At 50.7% G+C, this 26,425-nt stretch overlaps 1 protein-coding gene across 4 annotated transcripts in view; it reads right to left on the reverse strand.

The window, feature by feature from the left end:
* Positions 1-4,298: 4,298 nt before the first annotated feature.
* Positions 4,299-26,425, reverse strand: part of znf536 (zinc finger protein 536) — a 199,952-nt gene continuing 177,825 nt past the window's right edge. For all 4 annotated transcript variants that reach the window (XM_087839277.1, XM_006802324.3, XM_006802322.3 and 1 more), the window contains one exon: positions 4,299-4,951. In XM_087839277.1, coding sequence (XP_087695403.1) covers positions 4,809-4,951 — 143 coding nt within the window. In that variant the 3' untranslated portion in view covers positions 4,299-4,808. The remainder of the gene's footprint in view (positions 4,952-26,425) is intronic.

Genomic DNA, 26,425 nt, shown 5'->3' on the forward strand with positions numbered 1-26,425 from the left:
ATCTCCGTTAACGAGCTACCGCGGATCGCCCCGTGCGTGGGGCTGGACGGCCAACACGTTAACGAGCTAACTGCGCTAACGCACTAGTTCCCACCAATGTAATTGAGCATTGCTGGCACATCCAACATACTGTTTTACTTTAGTCCATGACGCGCTTACCTTCAGGGTCATACGTCACATGAAAACCAAAATAGTTCCAAACGCCAGATCTGAATGAGGGTGGGGGAGGTTCAATTTGCCATGTTGCAACGAGCTTAGCTTCTGTTTGCTAGCTTGCGCTGCGGTCAGTGAATCTGCGTTCGACTACTCCACCTAGGCTGCACTGTCGAGCGCAGATCCACTGAGCGCTCAACACAGACAGCACCGTCAGAAGGAAAGTTGATAAAATAAATTTAAAATTTTGTATTGTTCGATACATATGCGTACCGAACCGAAAGCACTGTATCGAACGGTTCAATATCGATACGAGTATCGTTGCACCCCTAATATTTACCTTTGACAGGTGTTCTTATCTTTACCCCACAGAGGTCAGTCTGACTTCCAGTCAGTCTTAAAATGTATGAACGCGGTGCAGACTGATCTGTTTTCTGGTCTTACTGACCGCTCGCTCTGCAGAGTGTGACGGTGGTCCTGTTCCTGTTTCTGCACAGCGGTGAAAACAGTTCAGTGTCACAGCACCAGCTCACATCAGGAAGAAGCTTTATTGTAAGGTAGAGACGCCAAATCAGTCACTCTGAAACCTTCAAACAGGAAACAGACTGAGACCCGGGTCACATGACCTCGGGCACCTGCTGAGTGGTTCAGAGGTTCACAGCTGTAGGCCGGTGCTCGTCCATGCTTCAAAGTCAAAGCCAGAATCTTAACGTGAACTCTGGAGGTAACAGGAAGCCTCGCAGCGGCACGCTCAACAACCTGCACGTCTGCAGTAACCCAGACATCACTGACCAAACATCACTGCAGGTGAGCTCACCCCAACGTTCCTGATAGAAGATGATGTTTCCATCACCTTAGACACAAATCTGTCAGGGCCTCAAACACAGATGTTTGTCTTCATCAAGTTGGAGGAAGCACCTATTCAGCACACCAGCACCAGGTGATCATAGACACCTTCACCTACAAAGCATGAACAGCAGTGTTTTCCTCCGTTCAGTCATAAAACTCTTCAGATTTAACCTCGGCTCTCCAGCGTGTTAAACGTTCAGCTCTGGTGCACGCTCTACAGAGCTGCCCAGCGGGCCGGGACCTTCCAGTGTGCCGCTTCGGCTTTGCAGGCCATATAACAATAATAATGGATTGCATTTATATTGCGCTTTTCTGTTTGACGACTCTTATTTACAGGGAGGAGAAGCAAACGTCTGACATGTTCGGGTTCACAAATTTCTGATGAATTAATTAACATGAATGTTTGTCTTCTGTTTCTCATACTCAGAGATCCTGATGGAGCTCTTTTTAAAGATACCACGGAGAAAGGACAGCACCACACCGAAGTGTGCCAGTCCACAGAGCATGTGCAGAAACGGCCGGCTTGTCCCAACAGCTGGTCTGTGGCGCCCTCTGGTGGTGAAAGTGCAGCGCTGCACTGTGAAGCTTCGGCACTAATGTGGCGGAAACAGAGGGAAATTACAGGCTGAGACGACGGTTCATCTGCAGGCCACCATCTGCCCGGTGACCAACCACACACTGCCACAACTGCACAGCGTCATCACACAACACACACACACACGGCAGCGAGAATGCAGAAAATCTGAAGAAAGAGAGGCAGTTAAACGAGAGGGAAAGCTCTCTCACACACAGATGGCCTAATGTGTTCTTTAATCAGACACACTCACAGCTGGATATGAGAGCTATCAGGAAATTACTTGTTTTCACTGTGTGTGTGCACACGTGTGTGTGTGTGTGTGCGCACGTGTGTGTGTGGCTTTATTGGGAGCAGGCGTGGGAGCTTTGATCCCTTTAAAAGTGAGTCGGGCACTGACCCGGGCAGCCTCACCCTGTTTGGGGTCCTGCTGTGAGGCGTTGCTTCGGATCATCTCTGAGATGATGAATATTTGTTAGAACTGTGAGCGGAGCTGATCATCTTGGATCAATAATCTGATCGGTCACATGATGGAGCGCCTGGATCGTTCTCCATCAGCCGATTCTCTGGTTAGAGGTTCAGTGAACTGGAGTTTGACTGTCTGAACAGCCGCCCCTCCTCAGCTGCACAGGTGACACACCTGGATTGGTCTGAGCGCAGTTTCACCTGCTCTCACAGACCCAAGGTCAACACAAACCTGAAGGGCAGGCGTGTCGGCTCCAGCAGCCTGAGGACCCGAAGTTTCTTTCTTAAAGGACGCCTTCATGGGTAACTAACCATGTTAGCGTCCTGATTTCCTGTAACACTTCCTGACTACTTCCTTTGTGAGAGGCCAGTCACCTCATAAATCTGTGTGCACGCTCTCAGTGAGGCTCTTCTTTGGTTTTTGTGGTATGATGTTGATATATGTAATGAAGCCACCTGCAGAGGTCAGCTGCAACCCGGTCCAGACTGTGACCTCTGATGCTGTGTTAATAAAATAACTTTATTAGAAAATGATTGACCCTGAAGCTAGAAGCTGGCCTTGGTATCAAACGCAGGTGAAGAGGAGAGCGTTCTGCTCTCACCTGTCCTGAGCAGACACCTGTCCCACACGGCGCCTCCAAACTTTACCCAGCGTGCACTCTGTCACGTATCCTGCAGTGAATTCCTCACCCCAACCGGTCGCAGCAGATGGCCCCGCCCCTCCCTGAGCCTGGTTCTGCCGGAGGTTTCTTCCTGTTAAAAGGGAGTTTTTCCTTCCCACTGTCACCAAAGTGCTGCTCATAGGGGGTCATATGATTGTTGGGTTTTTCTCTGTATCTATGAAGCGCCTTGAGGCGACTTTTGTTGTGATTTGGCGCTATATAAATAAAACTGAATTGAATTGAATTATCAGAACCAGATCAAACATGCTGGTCGCTCTGCTTCAGACCTGAATCGTCACACCGATGCTCAGAGAACAGCTTCGGCGCTCCTGCAGGCGGTGAAGAACTGATCTGGGTTCAGTGTTTTCAGCCCTGAAAAACAACGAAGAAGCTTCCTGAAACGTTTCACTCAGGTGTGGATCAGCTGACGGAGGGGTGACACCACGGCGACAAACCCATAAGAAAGAAGAAAGGGAAACAGGAAGCAGGCGGGTGCTCTGTGACAATCCTTTTTTAGTTGGAATACATTTTATTTTTATTATAAGTACAGTTCAGTAGTTACAAAACGAAGCATCTGCCATGAGGATACAGCAAACAGAAAAGTGTGGAGCTCACAAGACAGGTTTGTACATCATACGTGGGGTGGAATGATCATCGGAGCTGGTTCAGAGATGAATCTTTACACGGCTGGAAAACAGAGAGCAAGGTCGGAGGTCGCTTCCGAAGCGCCTCGAGCATTTCCTCCTTGCGTCTCACTCTCACTAGTTTGATTTCCTCTGTTTTCAAAGATTACTGCCATCTACATAAATCAAAGAAACAAAAACGGGAGGATATACTGCAGAGAACGATCAGCCGGGCTCAAGCAGCAGCAGGCCTACGCTGAGGGTCGGGAGGGGTCAGGGGTCAGCATACAAAAGAAGCCACGAACAGTAACTAAAAAAGAAGTCTTATAGTTGGACTGTACATACCGCTTTAGACTTTTCTCTGGGTTCACAAAAAATGACGTAGAAACATTTCACAATGCCAAGGGACACACAAACACACACCTTCATTTAGTTAGTTAGCTAGTTTGTACTGTATAGGTTGGATTTATAATACTGTCACAGTGCAAAATACTCGGGAGATCGAAACGAATCAAAGAAAGAAGAAAGGACGAGTCCCTCTATGCATAATGATTCTGTATATACGGGGAGGGGGCGGGGCAAATATGTCTGCAGCACAGGAGACGATTGTCATCTTTTTCCTCTTTTTTTCTCATCAGTAAATGGACAAGGCATTATTCATGTACAGTACATATGAAGATCCAAAGAAAATCAACCCTACGCCTACGGTCGAGCACAGCTACGGAGCTTTGAAGCAGTAACGGGGACGTGTTTCTAAGGCTATACACAATAAGCATTTTCCAGTTTTTCTTTTTTTCCTCGTAAAGTAAATACATCGAAGCGTCGTCTTCAGTAGTCGGTAACACTGTGCAACAAAGATGGTGGCAGTATTTTACACACGGCCGCAGCTCCACAGGACGCGGCGCTTGAAAACGCCGCCCGCTTCTCAAACGGTTGTCTCTTGCCGTCGCTCTCTCGAGACGACGGCGGCGGCGACGGCGACGGCAGCAGCGACAACAGTACGGTACAGAAAAACAGACGGAGGCGGAGGGAGGGGCTGAACCTGTACGCGCGCATCATCCTCGCGCCACCGTCGCCGGGAGGCGTGGCCTGCGGGCAGCCACTCCTCTGCATGGCGGGAATGTGCAGATTTAAAGTTTACACCTTAAAAAAGGACACAGCGTCTCTAAGCTGAGGAATGTTTCAGGGACACTTACAGGAAGTGCTAACAGGTAGTTTCATCCAAAGAAAACAAGGAGAAGAAGAAGAGAAGACGGGGTCGGGGGGTGGGGAGGGCGCTCAGAGCGCCAGAGACAAACAGGAAGTCCACTGCGTTAGTGTCCGGGAGGCTGTGAGAGTCATTAGGTCCACGTGGCGCCGCTCTGACGGTAGTTTGTGTTTTCTCATCTTAAATAAAGTCTCTGATATAGTGTGTCCTTCGTTAACCTTCATCCTCCTCATCACCGCCTCCATCCTCAGCGTCCGCTCGCTCCGCCGCGGCCGTTACTCTTTGTTTACAGCGTGGGCGTCGCCTACATTATGGTTGTTAGGGTGGTTGTTAAGGTCGCTGTTAAGATGGTTGGGGTCGAGGGTCAGCGTGGGGTCATGGGTCATGGGCTGGTCCTCCTCTCCTACCCACAGATGCACTACGGCCAATGAGAGAACAAGAGGCAGGTTAGCACCACGGACCCGCACACACACACACAAAGAGGTTTCATATGTTTGTGGGGAGGTCGTTGACATAATGCTTTATGGCCCCCAACCCTAACCCCAGCTGTAACCCCAACTGTAACCCCAGCTGTAGCCCCAACCCTAACCCCAACTGTAACCCCAGCTGTAGCCCCAACCCTAACCCTAGCTGTAACCCCAGCTGTAACCCCAGCTGTAACCCCAACCCTAACCCCAACTGTAACCCCAACTGTAACCCCAACTGTAACCCCAGCTGTAGCCCCAACCCTAACCCCAGCTGTAACCCCAACTGTAACCCCAGCTGTAGCCCCAACCCTAACCCCAACTGTAACCCCAGCTGTAACCCCAACTGTAACCCCAGCTGTAGCCCCAACCCTAACCCCAACTGTAACCCCAACTGTAACCCCAGCTGTAACCCCAGCTGTAGCCCAAACCCTAACCCTAGCTGTAACCCGAGCTGTAACCCCAGCTGTAACCCCAACTGTAACCCCAACCGTAACCCCAACCCTGACCCCAGCTGTAGCCCCAACCCTAACCCCATCTGTAACCCCAGCTGTAACCCCAACCCTAACCCCAGCTGTAACCCCAACCGTAACCCCAACCCTGACCCCAGCTGTAGCCCCAACCCTAACCCCAGCTGTAACCCCAGCTGTAACCCTAACAATAAACCTGACAATAAAACCACGTTTTGAGTCTCAAAAATGTCTTCAAACTTATGTGTCCCCACAAGGGCTGCTGGTCCCCACAAGTATAGTAAACTTCCAATTTGTGGTCCCCACAAAGATATGAATACACGCTCACACACACGCACATGGACAAACATCATGGTGTGTAACTAACAGTGACGTCCGCACGGCGGTCAGCTGGTCGCTGAGGCCACACAGACAAAGATGGACGTACACTTACAGAGTTATAAGAACAAAGAATGTGATAATAATTTGTAGTGTTTACATTCTGTTGTTGTCATTTTATATCAGTCTGGAAGCTGAAGCTGGATGAACTGAAGGAGACTGAAAGCTCCATCTGTGCACTGGGTCAGGTTACTTTGTGCAGGAGTCATTTTCAATGATTTTAGTTCATTTACACATTCAGATTCAATTTAGAACAATTATTAAAAATGTCCCTGAAAGCGCATCACCACACGGTCTCCATGGAAACATCTGTTCTTTATTAAAAACTCATCCAGATCTGCTTTGATGGAACATTTGTGTTACTGGGTCAAAGGTCATGGTTCAGTCTGATCTGTCCTGGATAAGAACTCAGAGCTCCACACTTTCATTCTGAGCCTCCATCTATGAAAGCAACACGTGAGCAGCTGTCAGGCTGGACGGACGTCACATGATCACTCACGCACACAGTATTCATCAGTCAGGAAGCTCAGATTGGACGACTGAAAGTTTCCTGGTGTGCGTGTGTGAATGCAGCTCCTACTCAATGAATGTGAGCTGGACTGAGCAGCACGTGAGGCAGTTTCAGTGTTTTATGGGAAACGTGCAAGCAGCGCTCGGCCTATCAGCAGGCAGGACAGTGACACTGTTAGTGTCGTTCTGTCCAATAAACAAACACGTGGGTATCAATTTAATCTTTTTCTTTTCAGTACTGAAGTTCTGAATGATTTTTGCTCCCACGGCTCTCGTGCACGCTCCCCCGGCACTCGTGCACGCTCCCCCGGCGCTCGTGCACTGTTGATACGTGAACGGCGCAGTTGCTCGGAAAGATTCGGGCTCATTAAGATGTAAAACAGACGCATCACCTTTTCTGCCTTTCTGCTTCCTGTGAGGCTGAAGCATGAGCGAGGTCGGTGGGTCGACCAATCGGCTGTTTGTTTCCTCCTCGCGCTGCTTTTTTTGTCGTTTTGGGGGTTTGGGATGATGTCTTCGAGATTAGGCGCCAACACGTTTGAGTCCCGACAGCGCAGGCCTTTCACGCCCAGCGCCCGGCTCAATAAGTGCGACGGGAAGTGTGACAGTGGCGAGAAGCGAAGTGAGTAATTGCAATAAAAAAAGTTTTATGTCTCTGTGATACAGTAAGAAATGCATAACTGTAATTAGGTCCCACAGCAGAGGCCACTAAATAATACAAGCCCCCCCCCCCTCCCGGTTTTGCACACTTTCATTCCCTCAGCAACTTCTTTGAAAATTATTTTGCAATAAAACACCGCTGAGCACATTTGCATGTCATGTTCTTTTAAAGTGGCGTTATGAATCTGACAAAACCAAATTAAAACACGGCTTTATTTGAGCTGTGCTTTCACAAGTATGGAAATGGATATGAAAATGAAAGGAAGTGCCAGCGTAACAGAGGGAAAATAAAGAGCTAATAACATGATAAAACATCTCTCAGATTCAGCAGCCAGTAATAACTCTCAGACTGTCTGCGCGGCGGGAGGAGAGCCCAGCAAACTCGCTTCACGTGCTTCCCCGCTCCGCGTTACAACTGCAACCAAACAGTCACACTTACACGCCACGGCCGACGGTGCCCGGCTTCGCTTCTGCAGCTCACCTATCTGCACGTCCAACCACGGCAAAGAACGACACGTATGGGACACCTACTGTGGAGCTTGGTGCTGCGCCCTGTGTGGTTGAGGTTCCCGCTGAACGTCTGCAGAGACGTAACGGTGTTCATGACTTGTTGGCCTGTAATCTCTCAGACGTGCCTCTCATGAATCATATTAAGTCATTGTGAGCCAGAAAGAAGATTATACATACATATAAACGCTCACGGACGTGACATGTGTCTGTTTCTACAGAGACGGCAGCACAAACTCCAACAAGTACACATCATAGAGTGTAAGGATGCTGAAAGAGGCCAAAAACACTGGACTGATCTTCATGCACGTTCTCATTTCTGTCTTTTATATAAATCCTGCTGACTACAGTCTGTTTACCAACATCAGCAAACACGCTGTGTAGTACTGCTGTGAAACACTGCCCCCTGGTGGTGGCAGCTTTAGTTACACGCTGCTGAAGACATCACATATGCAGGAATCAGCATCTGCTCTAACACAGACGTCGCTTTCGTTTCAGCTCAGCTTCAGTTTCAGATGATTTCTGGTCGAATGTGTGGGTTTGTGTTCACTCTCGGTCACCTCGCGTCATTAAACACATGAAGCGACGTCTCAGAGCGAACAAAGACTGACACCAAAGCTATTTTCTGCACATTTTATTTGATTTTTCACTGTTTTTAAAACCTCACAAATAAGTTCAGCTGCTTGTTTTTTCTACACTCTTTGAACCGCACTTTTATGTGCCTGCAAAAACCTTGACACACAACACTCATTCTTGTGTGTGCGCTCACGCTGTGAAAGGTTCATTCTGTAAAAAAAAACACAACACCGGTGGTGGTGGTGGTGGGGGGGGGGATTTTCATGTGTCTACCCAGTTGGGGGCCAAATAGTCTCATTTTTGTTGTGCAGGACAGCAGCGTGATGCTGAGCAAACCGATGTCTACAAATAAAAGTACGGGACTCATGTTAAAGACAAAGTAACAGAGGTCCTGTTAACACCTGCAGCAGACTAATGTGAGCTTACACTGCTGCTTCTGACAGGCTGCTTAGTGATCACATGATTAGAGGGGCTGTGAGTCGAGCCTTCACCTCCCAGCGGCCCCTCCTGAGCCAGGAAAAGACCCGGATCATGGCTCCTCACTGGTGTCATACCCACCTGCAGCCACACGATGGCGATCTAAGACCAGGAAATGAGATGCCGAAGTGCTCAGATGAGCGAGCAGAGCTGCAGTCGCAGCACGGACATTAAACACACGAGACGTTAAATGCGATCCTAACGAGAGGATCTGAGCTCTGTGGGTGCCAGGTCTGCTGTGAGAACAGCCCACACCTCGAAAACGAACCCAAAATAAAGTTTCCTTGTTTTCAAGCTTCAAAAAGTGTTTAGTCTGTCCCCAAGGGCACTTCCTGCCTTTGACTTCCCTGTAAAGAAACTTCCTGTAACGAGCTCCAGATTAGGCCCCATATTTGATTTTCACTGTTCATTAACTAAGCCACCTGGAATGTTATTATTTAAGCACGCTGCTCCTTCTCCCCAAACAACTGCCGCTGTGAGGGGGGAGCGCTTTCCCGGCCAACTTTATAGATTTAGCATAACTTCCCTTCACAGTTTTTAATTTCCCATTCGGGTAGATGGCAGATGCACCTCACAGACACAGAAACCTGCCCGGCATTCATTTCTCACATGAATGCGAGTCTTGTCTGTTTGTTTCCTTCAGACAGTCTGCCGTCTGTGGGCCAGCGCACCTCGCACGCAGCCCTACGCCCGCCCCACAAACATCACACACGATCTATACGTCGGCCTGAGCAACCACAGCGCCCTCTTGTGGCACGCCATGAGGCGGCACCGGCGGGAGAGGACCTGGGAAAGCTCAACATATGGTGTGAGGACACACAGCTCCAGGATCCATCTACTGTTAATACATGTGTCATGCTTAACAGAATGGATAAATGGGGGGGGGGGCACGGTGCTGCACTGAGCATGTGTCAGGGAGTACACGCCGGCGTGGGCGTGTGTGCGCGCGGACGAGTGTGTGTCGTCTCAGAGGGATCACCTAACGTTAACATCAGCCTGCAAAAATACCGCACGCATACTTATGCACACGCACGCACACTCTCACAGAGACACACACGCGCACTCTCACAGAGACACACACGCGCACTCTCACAGAGACACGCACGCACGCGCACTCTCATAGAGACACACACACGCGCACTCTCACAGAGACACGCACGCACGCGCACTCTCATAGAGACACACGCACGCACACTCTCACAGAGACACGCGCACTCTCACAGAGACACGCACGCACGCGCACTCTCACAGAGACACACACGCACACTCTCACAGACACGCACACTCTCACAGAGACACACACACGCGCACTCTCACAGAGACACACTCGCACACTCTCACAGAGACACACGCGCACACTCTCACAGAGACACGCTCGCACGCACACTCTCACAGAGACACACGCGCACTCTCACAGACACGCACACTCTCACAGAGACACACACGCACACTCTCACAGACACGCACACTCTCACAGAGACACACTCGCACACTCTCACAGAGACACACACGCGCACTCTCACAGAGACACACGCACGCGCACTCTCACAGAGACACGCACGCACACTCTCACAGAGACACGCACGCACGCGCACTCTCATAGAGACACACACGCGCACTCTCACAGAGACACACACGCGCACTCTCACAGAGACACACACGCACGCGCACTCTCACAGAGACACACACACGCGCACTCTCACAGAGACACACTCGCACACTCTCACAGAGACACACACGCACACTCTCACAGACACGCACACTCTCACAGAGACACACACACGCGCACTCTCACAGACACGCACACTCTCACAGAGACACACACGCGCACTCTCACAGAGACACACGCACGCGCACTCTCACAGAGACACACGCACGCGCACTCTCACAGAGACACGCACGCACGCGCACTCTCATAGAGACACACACGCGCACTCTCACAGAGACACACACGCACGCACACTCTCACAGAGACACACACACGCGCACTCTCACAGAGACACACTCGCACACTCTCACAGAGACACACACGCACACTCTCACAGACACGCACACTCTCACAGAGACACACACGCACACTCTCACAGACACGCACACTCTCACAGAGACACACACACGCGCACTCTCACAGACACGCACACTCTCACAGAGACACACACGCACACTCTCACAGACACGCACACTCTCACAGAGACACACACACGCGCACTCTCACAGAGACACACTCGCACACTCTCACAGAGACACACGCGCACACTCTCACAGAGACACGCTCGCACGCACACTCTCACAGAGACACACACGCGCACTCTCACAGACACGCACACTCTCACAGAGACACACACGCACACTCTCACAGACACGCACACTCTCACAGAGACACACTCGCACACTCTCACAGAGACACACACGCGCACTCTCACAGAGACACACGCACGCGCACTCTCAGAGACACACGCACGCACACTCTCACAGAGACACACACGCGCACTCTCACAGAGACACACACGCACACTCTCACAGAGACACACACGCACACTCTCACAGACACGCACACTCTCACAGAGACACACACACGCGCACTCTCACAGAGACACACTCGCACACTCTCACAGAGACACACGCGCACACTCTCACAGAGACACACACACACACGCACACTCTCACAGAGACACACACACGCGCACTCTCACAGAGACACACTCGCACACTCTCACAGAGACACACGCGCACACTCTCACAGAGACACACACACACGCACACTCTCACAGAGACACACACACGCGCACTCTCACAGAGACACACTCGCACACTCTCACAGAGACACACGCGCACACTCTCACACGCACGCACACTCTCACAGAGACACACACGCGCACTCTCACAGAGACACACACGCGCACTCTCACAGAGACACGCACGCACGCGCACTCTCATAGAGACACACACACGCGCACTCTCACAGAGACACGCACGCACGCGCACTCTCATAGAGACACACGCACGCACACTCTCACAGAGACACGCGCACTCTCACAGAGACACGCACGCACGCGCACTCTCACAGAGACACACACGCACACTCTCACAGACACGCACACTCTCACAGAGACACACACACGCGCACTCTCACAGAGACACACTCGCACACTCTCACAGAGACACACGCGCACACTCTCACAGAGACACGCTCGCACGCACACTCTCACAGAGACACACGCGCACTCTCACAGACACGCACACTCTCACAGAGACACACACGCACACTCTCACAGACACGCACACTCTCACAGAGACACACTCGCACACTCTCACAGAGACACACACGCGCACTCTCACAGAGACACACGCACGCGCACTCTCACAGAGACACGCACGCACACTCTCACAGAGACACGCACGCACGCGCACTCTCATAGAGACACACACGCGCACTCTCACAGAGACACACACGCGCACTCTCACAGAGACACACACGCACGCACACTCTCACAGAGACACACACACGCGCACTCTCACAGAGACACACTCGCACACTCTCACAGAGACACACACGCACACTCTCACAGACACGCACACTCTCACAGAGACACACACACGCGCACTCTCACAGACACGCACACTCTCACAGAGACACACACGCGCACTCTCACAGAGACACACGCACGCGCACTCTCACAGAGACACACGCACGCGCACTCTCACAGAGACACGCACGCACGCGCACTCTCATAGAGACACACACGCGCACTCTCACAGAGACACACACGCACGCACACTCTCACAGAGACACACACACGCGCACTCTCACAGAGACACACTCGCACACTCTCACAGAGACACACACGCACACTCTCACAGACACGCACACTCTCACAGAGACACACACGCACACTCTCACAGACACGCACACTCTCACAGAGACACACACACGCGCACTCTCACAGACACGCACACTCTCACAGAGACACACACGCACACTCTCACAGACACGCACACTCTCACAGAGACACACACACGCGCACTCTCACAGAGACACACTCGCACACTCTCACAGAGACACACGCGCACACTCTCACAGAGACACGCTCGCACGCACACTCTCACAGAGACACACACGCGCACTCTCACAGACACGCACACTCTCACAGAGACACACACGCACACTCTCACAGACACGCACACTCTCACAGAGACACACTCGCACACTCTCACAGAGACACACACGCGCACTCTCACAGAGACACACGCACGCGCACTCTCAGAGACACACGCACGCACACTCTCACAGAGACACACACGCGCACTCTCACAGAGACACACACGCACACTCTCACAGAGACACACACGCACACTCTCACAGACACGCACACTCTCACAGAGACACACACACGCGCACTCTCACAGAGACACACTCGCACACTCTCACAGAGACACACGCGCACACTCTCACAGAGACACACACACACACGCACACTCTCACAGAGACACACACACGCGCACTCTCACAGAGACACACTCGCACACTCTCACAGAGACACACGCGCACACTCTCACAGAGACACACACACACGCACACTCTCACAGAGACACACACACGCGCACTCTCACAGAGACACACTCGCACACTCTCACAGAGACACACGCGCACACTCTCACAGACACGCACACTCTCACAGAGACACACACGCACACTCTCACAGACACGCACACTCTCACAGACACATACGCGCACACTCTCACAGAGACACACGCACGCACACTCTCACAGAGACACACGCACGCACACTCTCACAGACACGCACACTCTCACAGACACATACGCGCGCACTCTCACAGAGACACACGCACGCACACTCTCACAGAGACACACGCGCACACTCTCACAGACACACACGCACGCACACTCTCAGAAACACACGCGCACACTCTCACAGAGACACGCTCGCACGCACACTCTCACAGAGACACACACGCGCACTCTCACGGAGACACACACGCGCACTCTCACAGAGACACACGCACACTCTCACAGAGACACACGCACACTCTCACAGAGACACACACGCACACTCTCACAGAGACACACGCGCACACTCTCACAGACACACGCACGCACACTCTCACAGAGACACACACGCGCGCTCTCACAGAGACACACGCGCACTCTCACAGAGACACACGCACACTCGCTCTCACAGACACACACACACGCACACTCTCACAGACACACACGCGCACTCTCACAGAGACGCACACTCGCTCTCACAGACACACACACACGCACACTCTCACAGACACACACGCGCACTCTCACAGAGACGCACGCACACTCTCACAGACACACGCACACTCGCTCTCACAGACACACACACACGCACACTCTCACAGAGACACACACACGCACACTCTCACAGACACGCGCACTCGCGCTCTCACAGAGACACACGCACACTCTCACAGAGACACACGCACACTCGCTCTCACAGACACACACACACGCACACTCTCACAGACACACACGCGCACTCTCACAGAGACGCACGCGCACTCTCACAGAGACACACGCACACTCTCACAGACAAACGCACACTCGCTCTCACAGACACACACACACGCACACTCTCACAGAGACACACACACGCACACTCTCACAGACACGCGCACTCGCTCTCACAGACACACACACACGCACACTCTCACAGACACACGCGCACACTCTCACAGAGACACACGCACGCACACTCTCACAGAGACACACGCACGCGCACTCTCACAGGGACACACGCACTCTCACAGAGACACACGCACGCGCACTCTCACAGAGACACGCACTCTCACAGAGACACACGCGCACACTCTCACAGACACACACGCACGCACACTCTCAGAAACACACGCGCACACTCTCACAGAGACACGCTCGCACGCACACTCTCACAGAGACACACACGCGCACTCTCACGGAGACACACACGCGCACTCTCACAGAGACACACGCACACTCTCACAGAGACACACGCACACTCTCACAGAGACACACACGCACACTCTCACAGAGACACACGCGCACACTCTCACAGACACACGCACGCACACTCTCACAGAGACACACACGCGCGCTCTCACAGAGACACACGCGCACTCTCACAGAGACACACGCACACTCGCTCTCACAGACACACACACACGCACACTCTCACAGACACACACGCGCACTCTCACAGAGACGCACACTCGCTCTCACAGACACACACACACGCACACTCTCACAGACACACACGCGCACTCTCACAGAGACGCACGCACACTCTCACAGACACACGCACACTCGCTCTCACAGACACACACACACGCACACTCTCACAGAGACACACACACGCACACTCTCACAGACACGCGCACTCGCGCTCTCACAGAGACACACGCACACTCTCACAGAGACACACGCACACTCGCTCTCACAGACACACACACACGCACACTCTCACAGACACACACGCGCACTCTCACAGAGACGCACGCGCACTCTCACAGAGACACACGCACACTCTCACAGACAAACGCACACTCGCTCTCACAGACACACACACACGCACACTCTCACAGAGACACACACACGCACACTCTCACAGACACGCGCACTCGCTCTCACAGACACACACACACGCACACTCTCACAGACACACGCACACTCGCTCTCACAGACACACACACACGCACACTCTCACAGAGACACACGCACGCGCACTCTCACAGGGACACACGCACTCTCACAGAGACACACGCACGCGCACTCTCACAGAGACACGCACTCTCACAGAGACACACGCAAGCGCACTCTCACAGAGACACACACGCACGCGCACTCTCACAGAGACACGCACTCTCACAGAGACACACGCAAGCGCACTCTCACAGAGACACACGCACGCGCACTCTCACAGAGACACGCACTCTCACAGAGACACACGCACGCGCACTCTCACAGGGACACACGCACTCTCACAGAGACACACGCAAGCGCACTCTCACAGAGACACACACGCACGCGCACTCTCACAGAGACACACGCACACTTGCTCTCACAGACACGCACACTCTCACAGACACACGCACACTCGCTCTCACAGACACACACACACGCACACTCTCACAGACACACGCACACTCGCTCTCACAGACACGCACGCACTCTCACAGAGACACGCACGCGCACTCTCACAGAGACACACGCACTCTCACAGAGACACGCACGCGCACTCTCACAGGGACACACGCACTCTCACAGAGACACGCACGCGCACTCTCACAGAGACACACGCACGCGCACTCTCACAGGGACACACGCACTCTCACAGAGACACACGCAAGCGCACTCTCACAGGGACACACACGCATGTCAGGTGTTCATATCTGACTTAATGCTTCTCGAGCCCCTGACCCGACTGTGTCACTAAAAACACGTTTTCAGTCTCAAAAATGTCTTCAAACTTGTGGGGACGCACACGCATGCAGACACAAACACACACTCACACAAACACACACTCACACACACGCAGCTGCTTGTCTGTTTGAGCTCAGAGGATTTACATTTCTCTTTGCTTTAGTGGGAAAAAGTGAAAAAGGAATAAAGGTCACGCAGCTGCGTCACACTGAAGATGAAACATTTTCAGCACAGCCTCACAATTAATGCAATAATTCGTCCGAGCTCTCATACTCATGTTCACGTCCTCGCCGTGGAGGAGGCGGGACCATGTAGGACAGGTGCTATTCAACACCCACAGCGCTCAGACAATCAGAAGAAAGCTGGCTTTCAGGAGGAGGAGCTAAAGCGGCTGATTCTAGAGAGAACGTGAGCGGCGACCAGCCCGCCTGTGCCCGAGTGTCACAGAAAGAAGGATTATTCTGAACTGTGCAAAGCCGCCCTGCGAGAGCTGAGCAGGGAGAAATGGGCTTGTGCTGGCACACTGGGTTCGGACAGGTGACCTGCGCGTGTGCATGCGATGCCGGCGGTGGCTCTTTGTTCCCTGTCGCAGGCTTCCAGCCTCAAAGCGGCAAAGAGTGTTATCGTTGGCAGCGGCGTGCCTCATTGTACAGCCCGGCATTTCTAAATATGTAAATATGCGCAGCAGCAGGCTTGTATACACCGAGGAGGAGCGGCGCAGGAAGTGAGCGCAGCCCGCGCCCCCCTCTGCCTCCAAAATTGTATTTTTAGATGGTTTTAATGAATACAGGATGTTTATAGTTACCATTCCCTGTGATTCGCACAAAAGACTAGAAAAATCCACACCGCCACCCCTCCTCTTCACCCTTCCCACCTTCCTCCCCCTCCTTCCCCCGATCCCTCAAAGCACTACTAAAGAAGCAGAAGAAGAAGAAGGAGGCGGGTGAGGAGAAGTGGCGGCAGCTTGTTGTGCTGCTCAGATCCTTATTAGACAAACAGAGCGTGGCGTTGAGGTGCAACAAAGAGTGACGCCGGCACGTGCGCGGGCGCAGCGAGAAGGTTCCTCATCGAGCGACTTCAAGGCAATTTCTGTTGTTCCTGCGATTTAAAGCCAGAGCTGGGGGGGGGGGTGATTAGGTGATGACTCCATGGCAGCTTGTTTTCTTTTTATAAACTCAGTCAAACTCTGAGCGAGCTGACAGGATGGAGGGATCCAGAGGAGGAGGAGTGAAGATGGAGGAAGGCATGATTGCAGCTGTGTGTGTGTGTTGGGGGGGGCACAATGAAGTGAGCGTTAGTGGCCTCTTTCTATCTTTCGCTGTCTGTCTCCAAAACTGTTTCTGAGGCTAAAAGATTGCCGGCGTGATAATACCTCCGCTGAGCAATTTAAGCCCAAACACTCTGATGCTACAATCTGTCTTCTCTGCCTGATAGCGCTTTTCTCTCCTCTTCTCTCCAAATTACTTTCTTTCATATCTAATTATATTTGCTAATGATCTTATAAGAGAATAATGGAATGTGCTTGATCTATTACCTTTTTTTTCCAATACATAAATACAATGCGGGGGAAATGACTGCTGCAGACAGGAGGAAATGTTTTTTTGAATGTTTTTGATGAGAGGGAAAATGAAGCTGGGAGCTGCAGGGTCATTAATGGGCGATGAGCGCAGAGGTCATCTCTCACATTCTCTTTGACATTTCTCTCATCTGACGTGCACGAACCGTCGCAGCCTCGTGCACGCTTTCCATCCGCTCATCTACCGCCAGCCTCGCTCGATCGCGCTTTTAATGGAAACTTAGTTTGGCAGCATGTCGGCGTCGCAACTTCGTGGGCTAAGTCGGCGTGGTCGCTGCGTTCACTCCACAGCACCATCCGTGCTCCCAGCCGATGCCCTGCAGACACATAGCTCCAATCACCAACCTCCAGGTAATGATTGTTAACCCTTTAAGACCGACCATGGAACCATGTCCGCCAGAGCTTATATTATATTTGTACATGCTGTGGAGCCATTTTTGGGAGCATTTCAAGTTGCTATACATCAATACAACCATTATAGCCCAGATTTTAATAATATGTATGAATTAAGTGCACAGTGATTATATAAATTGCAAAAAAGTGCAATAAACTACAAAAAAATTGAAAATCGTTTTTGGTTTTTTTTACATATATTTCTACTTGGAGAAATTTAAGAGGCTTATCCCTCAAAACTGTAAATACAAAAAAGTTGCAAAAAATAGTTTCCCACCACAGGAAATTTATTTTGAGTGTCTTCATAGTTTTATTTTTGAGATACACCAATTTTATACACTGCAGGAAAAACGAAAAACAATCCTATGATGCAAATTTGCAAAGAAAACAGCATCAAAATAAACTATTTAAAGCAGTGCAATTCGAGTTCTAAGCATCCCAGCAACTATTCAGAAAAGCATAAAGTCAAACATGACATATAAAAACACCAGTATAGGCTCTTAAGGCCTACAAGTAAAAAACTACATTTCCGTGGAAATGACGTCACTTCCGGTTTCGGACAGGAAATGGCAGACATGCGATAATTCACGCTGATGGACGCAGGAAGTGTTACAAACAGCTGATCGGATCGGCAAAGCGTGTTTCTGGAATATTATGTTTGTGTTGCTGCAAGTGCTTTTTATGCAGTTTTTGCAAAGCTATATGTGGAAGGAAACTGTGACCGAGGACAAGCTGATGGTATAAGATGTAAGTACAACTCCTCCGGTTTCATATGCAAAAAAAATTATTGCGCTAGGTCACGTGGTTGCAGAGCTACAGGGATTTAAAAATAGTAACGCAAAACAGAGCGTGCTGCTCTGACCGGCTTTAAAGGGTTAATGGTGCGAAAGGCTGCAGCGGCACAAACGCTCGTGTTAAACATGTTGCAGCATCGGCTCTGACGGTCGTTCGACTTTTGTTCGGTTTAGTTTTCAAAAGTCAAACTTAAGGTTTTATTGGTTGCCGTTGTTACCACTTTCTTTCAGTGTGCAGACATAAACAGGATCAACATAGATGCATCAGTGTCGTCTCTTTGACAGCGAGGACGTCCTGCAGGACGTACAGGAGCTCACGCTGCTTCCTGATTGGGTGGTGTGGTTTGAATCACATCACAGAGCTGCACACAAATTTCTCAGAGTAGATACAATAAGTATAAAAACACGCCGGCTGGGGGACCGTAAAGTAGGGCCTGCCATGCGTCACACTGATGCTCATGCTGCCACCAGTCGTGCACCTGCTGGTGGACAGACGTGAGCGTTTAGTGGCGTATCAGTGCCGAAGCTCCGAGAGTCACAGGTTACACAGACGGACGTGCTGCCACGGCCTGAAGACGAGGTTTGTGCAAAAACATGAACCTTCTTGTGGTTCTGGCTTCTTCTCCCGGCGTATCTGCGGCTGCGTGGCGACACCTGCTGTTCGGGACAGTACTGCGGCCTCTGGGAAAAATAAATGTGCTTTAAACGTCTTTATCTGAGCAGCTGTCGTCTCTCCGTTACCAAACCTCTACCCTGTCCCGTCCGCCCCTCGCCCCCTCCTCCATCCTCCCTGTTATTTTTCCTCCCTGCAGGCCCGAGGACAAGCCGAGCCCTGACAGGCACTCTAAACCCCCGGCATTAATGGAAGGAAATGGCATTCGATCCCTGTTTGATCTCCTAATCATTTCTGCTGAAATGATAATTAGTGCCCTTCCAATCCTCCCATAGAGGAGGAGAGAGGGCCGGTGGAGGCGGCGGGTGGGGAAATACATAAATAGAAAAAAACTCTGGCTTTTTAGCCCCCGAATAACATCTCTGTCACCACGCGGAGCATGTTAGCATCCAACAAGTGCTGTCCTCCATCACACATCCTGCTGCCACACACACCCAGACAGGCCTGGAGACTGCAGTCTGTGATTCCTTTCAGCTGACATAATCCTGATTGATTCGTTCAGCAGATAAAAACCCGGTCCACTTCTGCCCTTTTACGGGGGGGGGGCTGCAACATAATACGCCCTTTTATTCAGCGACAGTGTCACATAATGGTGCAGGAATGTGCAGAAAGGCTGCAGAGCGCCGAGAAAACCTCGAGCTGAGCATATAAACTGGAAAGAGATCCTTTCACTTGTTTCTGCAACACCGAGCTCATCGCCAAACACCGACACCGAGCTTACCCACGCCGAGGCCGAGCTGCTGCACGATGCTGCTTTGACTTTGACCAGCGTTGGGGTTTCCTCTGCCTTCTGATCCACCCACTAACAAACCAACTGCAGGGATATCACAGGACTTTTACTTATGCTAGAAGAAGATGACGACGACAAACACAAGCTGAGATAAAATGCGATTTACAGTATCGGAAGTTTTCCTGCAGCCAAGAAATTAAACAAAGTGGTGTCATTCAAGAGAATAAGACATATCCTTCCATAGCATCACGGTTTAAGCCCCGCCCACACTCACACTGAAGTCTCAGCCCTACTTTCCTAACTAAACATAGAAGAAGAAGAAGTGGAGGTCTGAGTGATTCTGGTGCTTTAACCTGTTCCTCTCACATCACCTTCAGTAAAATCTGCGTGAGATAGCGAGGTCTGCCTTCATCATCATCACCCTCGTCATTGTCACCATTGTCACAGCTGACAGCTGTGAGTACACCAGAGGATACCTGTAGTCTCTTCACAAATGGAGACAAAGCAGTAAACGAATCAACCAATTAGCCAATCAGAAGCAGATATTTGGTAACTTCCTGTTTCTGCATCCACGCCGACACACTGTGCACTTTAATCCGTCTGTGACGCCTCCTACAGAACAGCCACAGACAGGTGTACATGGATGTATGGAGGACCCGGCCTGAAGCGATACACTGTGCAGCGTCAATGATGCTTCATGACCTTCAGAGTTTATGACTGAGCGTTTCCACGTCTCTGAGCCGTCTCATCGTGCCGCAAACATCTCGCCTCTCCTCGTTTAGCAGAGCCCCGAACAGCAGACAGCCTCCCCGAGAGTCCACCGTATTAATTGTAGGCGCTAATCTGCAAGCCGTGGCCCTCCCAGAAGTGGACAGTGTTTTCGGCAGCAGCTCAGTGGCGGTGACATATCTGGTTACTAATTCGGTGTGGCATGAAGCCAGATGGGAGATGGGAAGGGAGCAGGAGTCTGCTGATGTGCCAGCGAACCCCAAAGCAAAGAGAGATGACACACTATGGAGGATGTATGTGGATCACCGGCACAACGCGAAGCAGCAAATGGGACAATAGTATATAGGCCAGTAAGCATATATAGGGCAGCGGTGCTCTGCTGGGGTGTGTAAGACTGAGATCAATGCAGAAAATCAGCCGTTAAACAGAAGGTCCACAGGTACGCGTCACAGAGCAACAATCCCAGAATACTCAGATTACTCTGATAGCGTCTAAGTTCTTGGTAATTCATCTGCTTAAATAGAAGTCAGATGGACGGTTGGACGCAATCTGAGCTTTAGCCTAATGAGTTAGAGGGGGCTTTGGGTGAGCCCTCTCCCCGTCCTGTTGTTTCTGTTTCTTGCTGTATAAATAAAGTCGTGGCGTTCCCAGCACTCCCATGGCATGCTGGGACCTCTATGGAGCGTCAAGAGGACGGAGAAACCGCAGGTTTTAGTGCCTCCCTGCTCTGAATGTGGGCTTTGTTGGTCTTTAAATCACTGCTTTCCTGAGAAAATCAGTATTCTCAGATGTTTGTCTGCATGGAATCACAATTTTTTATTTTTATTAGGAAATAACCAGATTAATAGGAGTTAGATTAAGCTAGGATTACAACCATATCCTGGATTACTGAGCTCCCACCTGCTCTTCATTGCACATTTCTCGAGGCCTGTTTTTCCCACAGCTGCAGGTTAATGCAGCGTTCCCTGTTTGTGCTCACAGCTGTACGGAATAAATAAAGGAATATGTTTCTCATAAACTCACATTACATAAATAAAAGCACACTAAGAAAGTGCTGAAACAAACTGTTACCATGGAGTGAGGCGTCGTTCATGCTGCTCCGTCTCCCTTTTTAATTTTTAAGATTTCTTTGCTCCCGTCTTTGTTTGCATGAAGCTGCTTCGCAGCAGTTTAGCATTGCTAATAACCCATGTTTGTGTCTGCGCACACACACACGCAGCTTTTTGATGTAAAGAGATAAAAAAGTGAGAAATTAAAAAGTGGAGCACCTGGCTGATGTTTCGTGGCTCGCCGAGGTCTCTGATGATTCAACAGTTGCTGCTACAAACATCTGCTCGCTGCTCTTAGCAGATCTCAATTAAAGCTCACGCAGCCCGGCACGCCATGCCTTATTTATGAGACGAACAGAGAGGAGGCCAGAGGTCTGAGAAATCCCCTCGCACAGGGAGGAGGACAGAGGGGAGGGGGGGACGGAGGTGCCAGCACTGGCTGCACTTTAAGAAAATAAAAAAGAGGAGCGGTGGCAACAAACGGCCCCGAGCCCTTCCTCATCTCCTCTCAGAGAGCGAGACGATGAAGACGAAGGAGTGTTGATATGATTATGTAAATGTAAACAGGATTTCCTGCCGACTCGGAGCCGCTCCTCTCTCTCTCTGACCCGTTCTCCTTGCAAATCTTCCATTTAAGACGAATTCCCCTGGGGAGGCCGCTCTGCCGTTACTTAACGGGATAATTATGATATACGAAACCTTTCCAAGTTCACCCCCACTCCCACACCCCTCCTCTCCCTCCCCAACCGCCGCCTCCATTCCTCTCCGCCTGTCTCAGGTCTGTCCTCTGTCCGGGACCGCGAGGCCCCGCCCCCGTTTGACAAAGCGACTTCAGACGCTGCTGTTTGTTTAGTTTTATGATGAAAAACAGTGCTGCGAGAGCAAAACTGTAAACAACAGAACCTCTGATTTAACGTGCACACACTCGTGCACACTTTGGCAGATCCACCCAATAACCTCTGACCTCTGCAAGGACACGTTGATTCAGTGCATTTGTTCCTAAAATGTTTCTCGGACATCAACAATAATCTTTCCCAAACGTTCCTGCAGGACGACGCTAAAAATGCCTCTGACGTCATTTACGCCTGAAACTCCTGACAAACGCGACCTGCGGCCAAACACGGCAGCGTGCTGCAACCACGCAGGAAGCCCACAATTGCAAAATAAAAGACGTGACATCGCGAAATGCTCACGGTGGCTGTGTCAAGCACTGACAGTACAGGAAGTGAGGACAAAGAGCTGTCGTGTGATTCATGCATTCGTCTGAACTTTGACCTGGACTGTCAGACCTCTGCGCTCCGTTTGGCTCTCTGACTGTTTTAATCGAATCCGCTCGACGTCTGTCGTCCGTCTGCAGGAATCAGACGTGAGGAACATCTTCATACGTGACGCCGCAGAGCTGTGAAAGCGCTCAGCAGCAGATCCTCCGACCGACTTGGACCCAAACACCATGACCTCACAGTGGAAGAAGTGAGCAGCGATTATATCCCCGTGTGTGGGTAAAGCAGCGTATTTACTCTTTGGTCTGCTGCAGGAACAAAGGGAGGCTTTTTGATACGCAGCGTGGTGAGCGCAGAGGAGTGAGCAGAAATCATGCTGCTCCAAACATTTCATAATGCAGACATACAACTTAATTGCGATTGTGCGTGGTTGTTTGGGTCCTTATTTACTCCAACAACTTTGTTACAGAGCCACACGTCAAACTATTTACACGCTGGTGTAAGCACTTACGGCTACGACTCTTTCTGCTTGACAACGGCCATAAACACAGGAGTGAGAGATCAAAACTGTTCATCAGAGAGCGTGACAGATGACAGATATGGCAAGAGATTTTCCATGATCTTCTGCACACATGGGGGGAGGGGGGACTTCAAGGGACGGAGGAGGGGAAGGAAAAAAGGAGAAAAGTCGGTTTCCACACGAGGAGGTGCAGCGGCTCAAGAAATGAGAGAGCCGGAAAGTTCCCACCAACAGCGACGATGGGATGTGCTGCAGACGGGCTTCTTTACGGGGAAGCCGTTAACCAGTCACATGAGTGGTAAAATGATTTTTACGTTTGAGTCTTCTTTCATTTAACCTCTTTTTGGCTCGAGGACATTAAAGTACTCGCAGTACTCGCTGGAATGTGAGCTCGTAGTGAAAAAACGGTTTCCCAAAGCTGTTGTTAAAGACGTGAAACACGACGTCAGCCGCCGACTGACAAAGTAAAACACATTCACACGTCTCCAAAGACTGGGGTCAAAGTTCACGCTTAGCTCTCTGCTCATGAGAAACATTAAGATCTGCAATAACGATGATCTTGTGATGAGCTACACGTCGTGCTATCGGAGCTGATAAAGTTTTATAAGTGATCGGCAAGCCCGTCGTCATGGAAACTCATTAATTGTTTGAATGTTTTTCACTGTTTCAACGTAAGTGCCTATAAATAAAATACGTTATCACAATTATTATTAACGGTGGTTAATAATGATGTTTACTCAAAGGCGCCAGTTTCTACGGTAACGTCAGTCATGTGGCACGCGTGTGCCGGTCAGACTGCGATCTCTGAAACGAGGTACATGGTCATGTGACTCAGGTCGCCGCCACCTGCCCACTGATACGCTCAGAATAACATCCACACAGCATACCCGTTTAACTTTGAGATAGCGTCCAGACAACTGTTTACAAACCAACATCATCGATCAGTAAACATCATTATTGATTATTATGATTCTTTTTCAACAGTAAATAATAATTATTGGGTATTTTATTAGTTATAATTTTAGTAATGAAACAGCAAGTTGGATTTATAAAGAAAAAACAACTGTGATTGTTAGTGCTGATTATTTTGGGGGGTTCCTGTGAAGGGCCCATCCTGGTTAAAATGATTTCTTTGTCTGACTCAGTAAAGAATAATTAATAAATAGCGTGGCGCCCCGGCCCTCCCCTTCCTGCTGCTGTTGAAATCCATAACATTTCTTTTGTTCCCTCCTTTCTGTAAGCCCGCTCTCTTATTTTCCCAAGGCCGAGAAACTTCAGACATGAGAACCCTGATATAAAACCAGGGAAATTTACCTGGGATTAGCAGCCATTGACAAATAACCTTGGTGATAGATGCACAGTAGATTTGGTTCAAAGCTCTCCCGGCAGCCTCAAAAGAGATTAGTTCACTTCTTATCAGGTCAGAGGCGTCGCCTGGGAAATGTGTTTAAAGTCACATTGATTTATTGAAAGATTCCCCAATAAGAAGATATCTGTAGACTTAAGGAGTGTGTGTGTGTGTGTGTGTGTGTGTGTGAGTGTGTGTGTGTGTGTGTGTGAGTGTGAGTGTGTGTGAGAACAAGTGCCTCAAATAAATTACCCTGCCTGTTGGAGCTTTAAGAAAGAGAAAAGCTGCATACAAAGACATTTCAAACTCAAAAAGCACTTGTAGATAACTCGCTGGATTCGGCCTCTGGAGAAAGACGCCGCTGTTCTCGCTCTACCTGCCTCTCTCTCCATTTACCCCACGCTGGCAGCGCTGCTGAAAACAGCGATTGTACCGCGGAGAGACGCAGAGCGCCGCTGACAGGGAGGTATAATAAGGCCTCTTTGTTCCCCAGAGAGCGAGGTAGAGACACATATGGACAGAGGGGGGTTTACACCATTACCTTCTTAAGCGTCATTATCAGGCCGAGGAGAAGAGGACTGTGGGAACGCGGGCGGGGAAGCCGGTGAGTGAAATGGAAGATCTGACGCTCGCCGGGTCCACCTGCAGGACGAGGGCTTCGATTCTCCGCTGGCTCGCGCTCACAGGAAGCTGTCCCTGAACCTCATCCCGCCGCTGCTCTTCTGCTGTTAATGTTTCTACTCTGTCGCTTCAGCCGAGACAAAAGCTCGCTTCAGGACGCCACCAGGGTCGGGCCCGTCTGTGGCACCGCTTTGGTGAATAGTCCAGTTCTTAAAGGGCGATCGTGGCTCAAGAGTTGGGAGTTCGCCTTGTAATCGGAAGGTTGCCGGTTCGAGCCCCGGCTTGGACAGTCTCGGTCGTTGTGTCCTTGGGCAAGACACTTCACCTGTTGCCTACTGGTGGTGGTCAGAGGGCCCGGTGGCGCCAGTGTCCGGCAGCCTCGCCTCTGTCAGTGCGCCCCAGGGTGGCTGTGGTTACATTGTAGCTTGCCATCACCAGTGTGTGAATGTGTGCGTGAATGGGTGGATGACTGGATATGTAAAGCGCTTTGGGGTCCTTAGGGACTAGTAAAGCGCTATATAAATACAGGCCATTTACCATTTTACCATTTTACCATTTCTTAAGCAGCTCTGCTCCTCCTGAGCGCTTCACACAACCGCCTGATCTACAGCCACCACGTCTCCTGCTTAAATAAAGGTTAACACACCATACAGCCTCAGCCAGGACCTGATCTCCTGACCACCTCCCACGGCCTCCTCCAGGAGGCTTCTTGTCACATCCGGAGCCACCTACTCTGCCTCCTCTCGATGT

This window comes from Neolamprologus brichardi, chromosome 1 (assembly GCF_056152115.1).
Source record: "Neolamprologus brichardi isolate AB-2024 chromosome 1, ASM5615211v1, whole genome shotgun sequence".
Classification (NCBI taxonomy): domain Eukaryota; kingdom Metazoa; phylum Chordata; class Actinopteri; order Cichliformes; family Cichlidae; genus Neolamprologus; species Neolamprologus brichardi.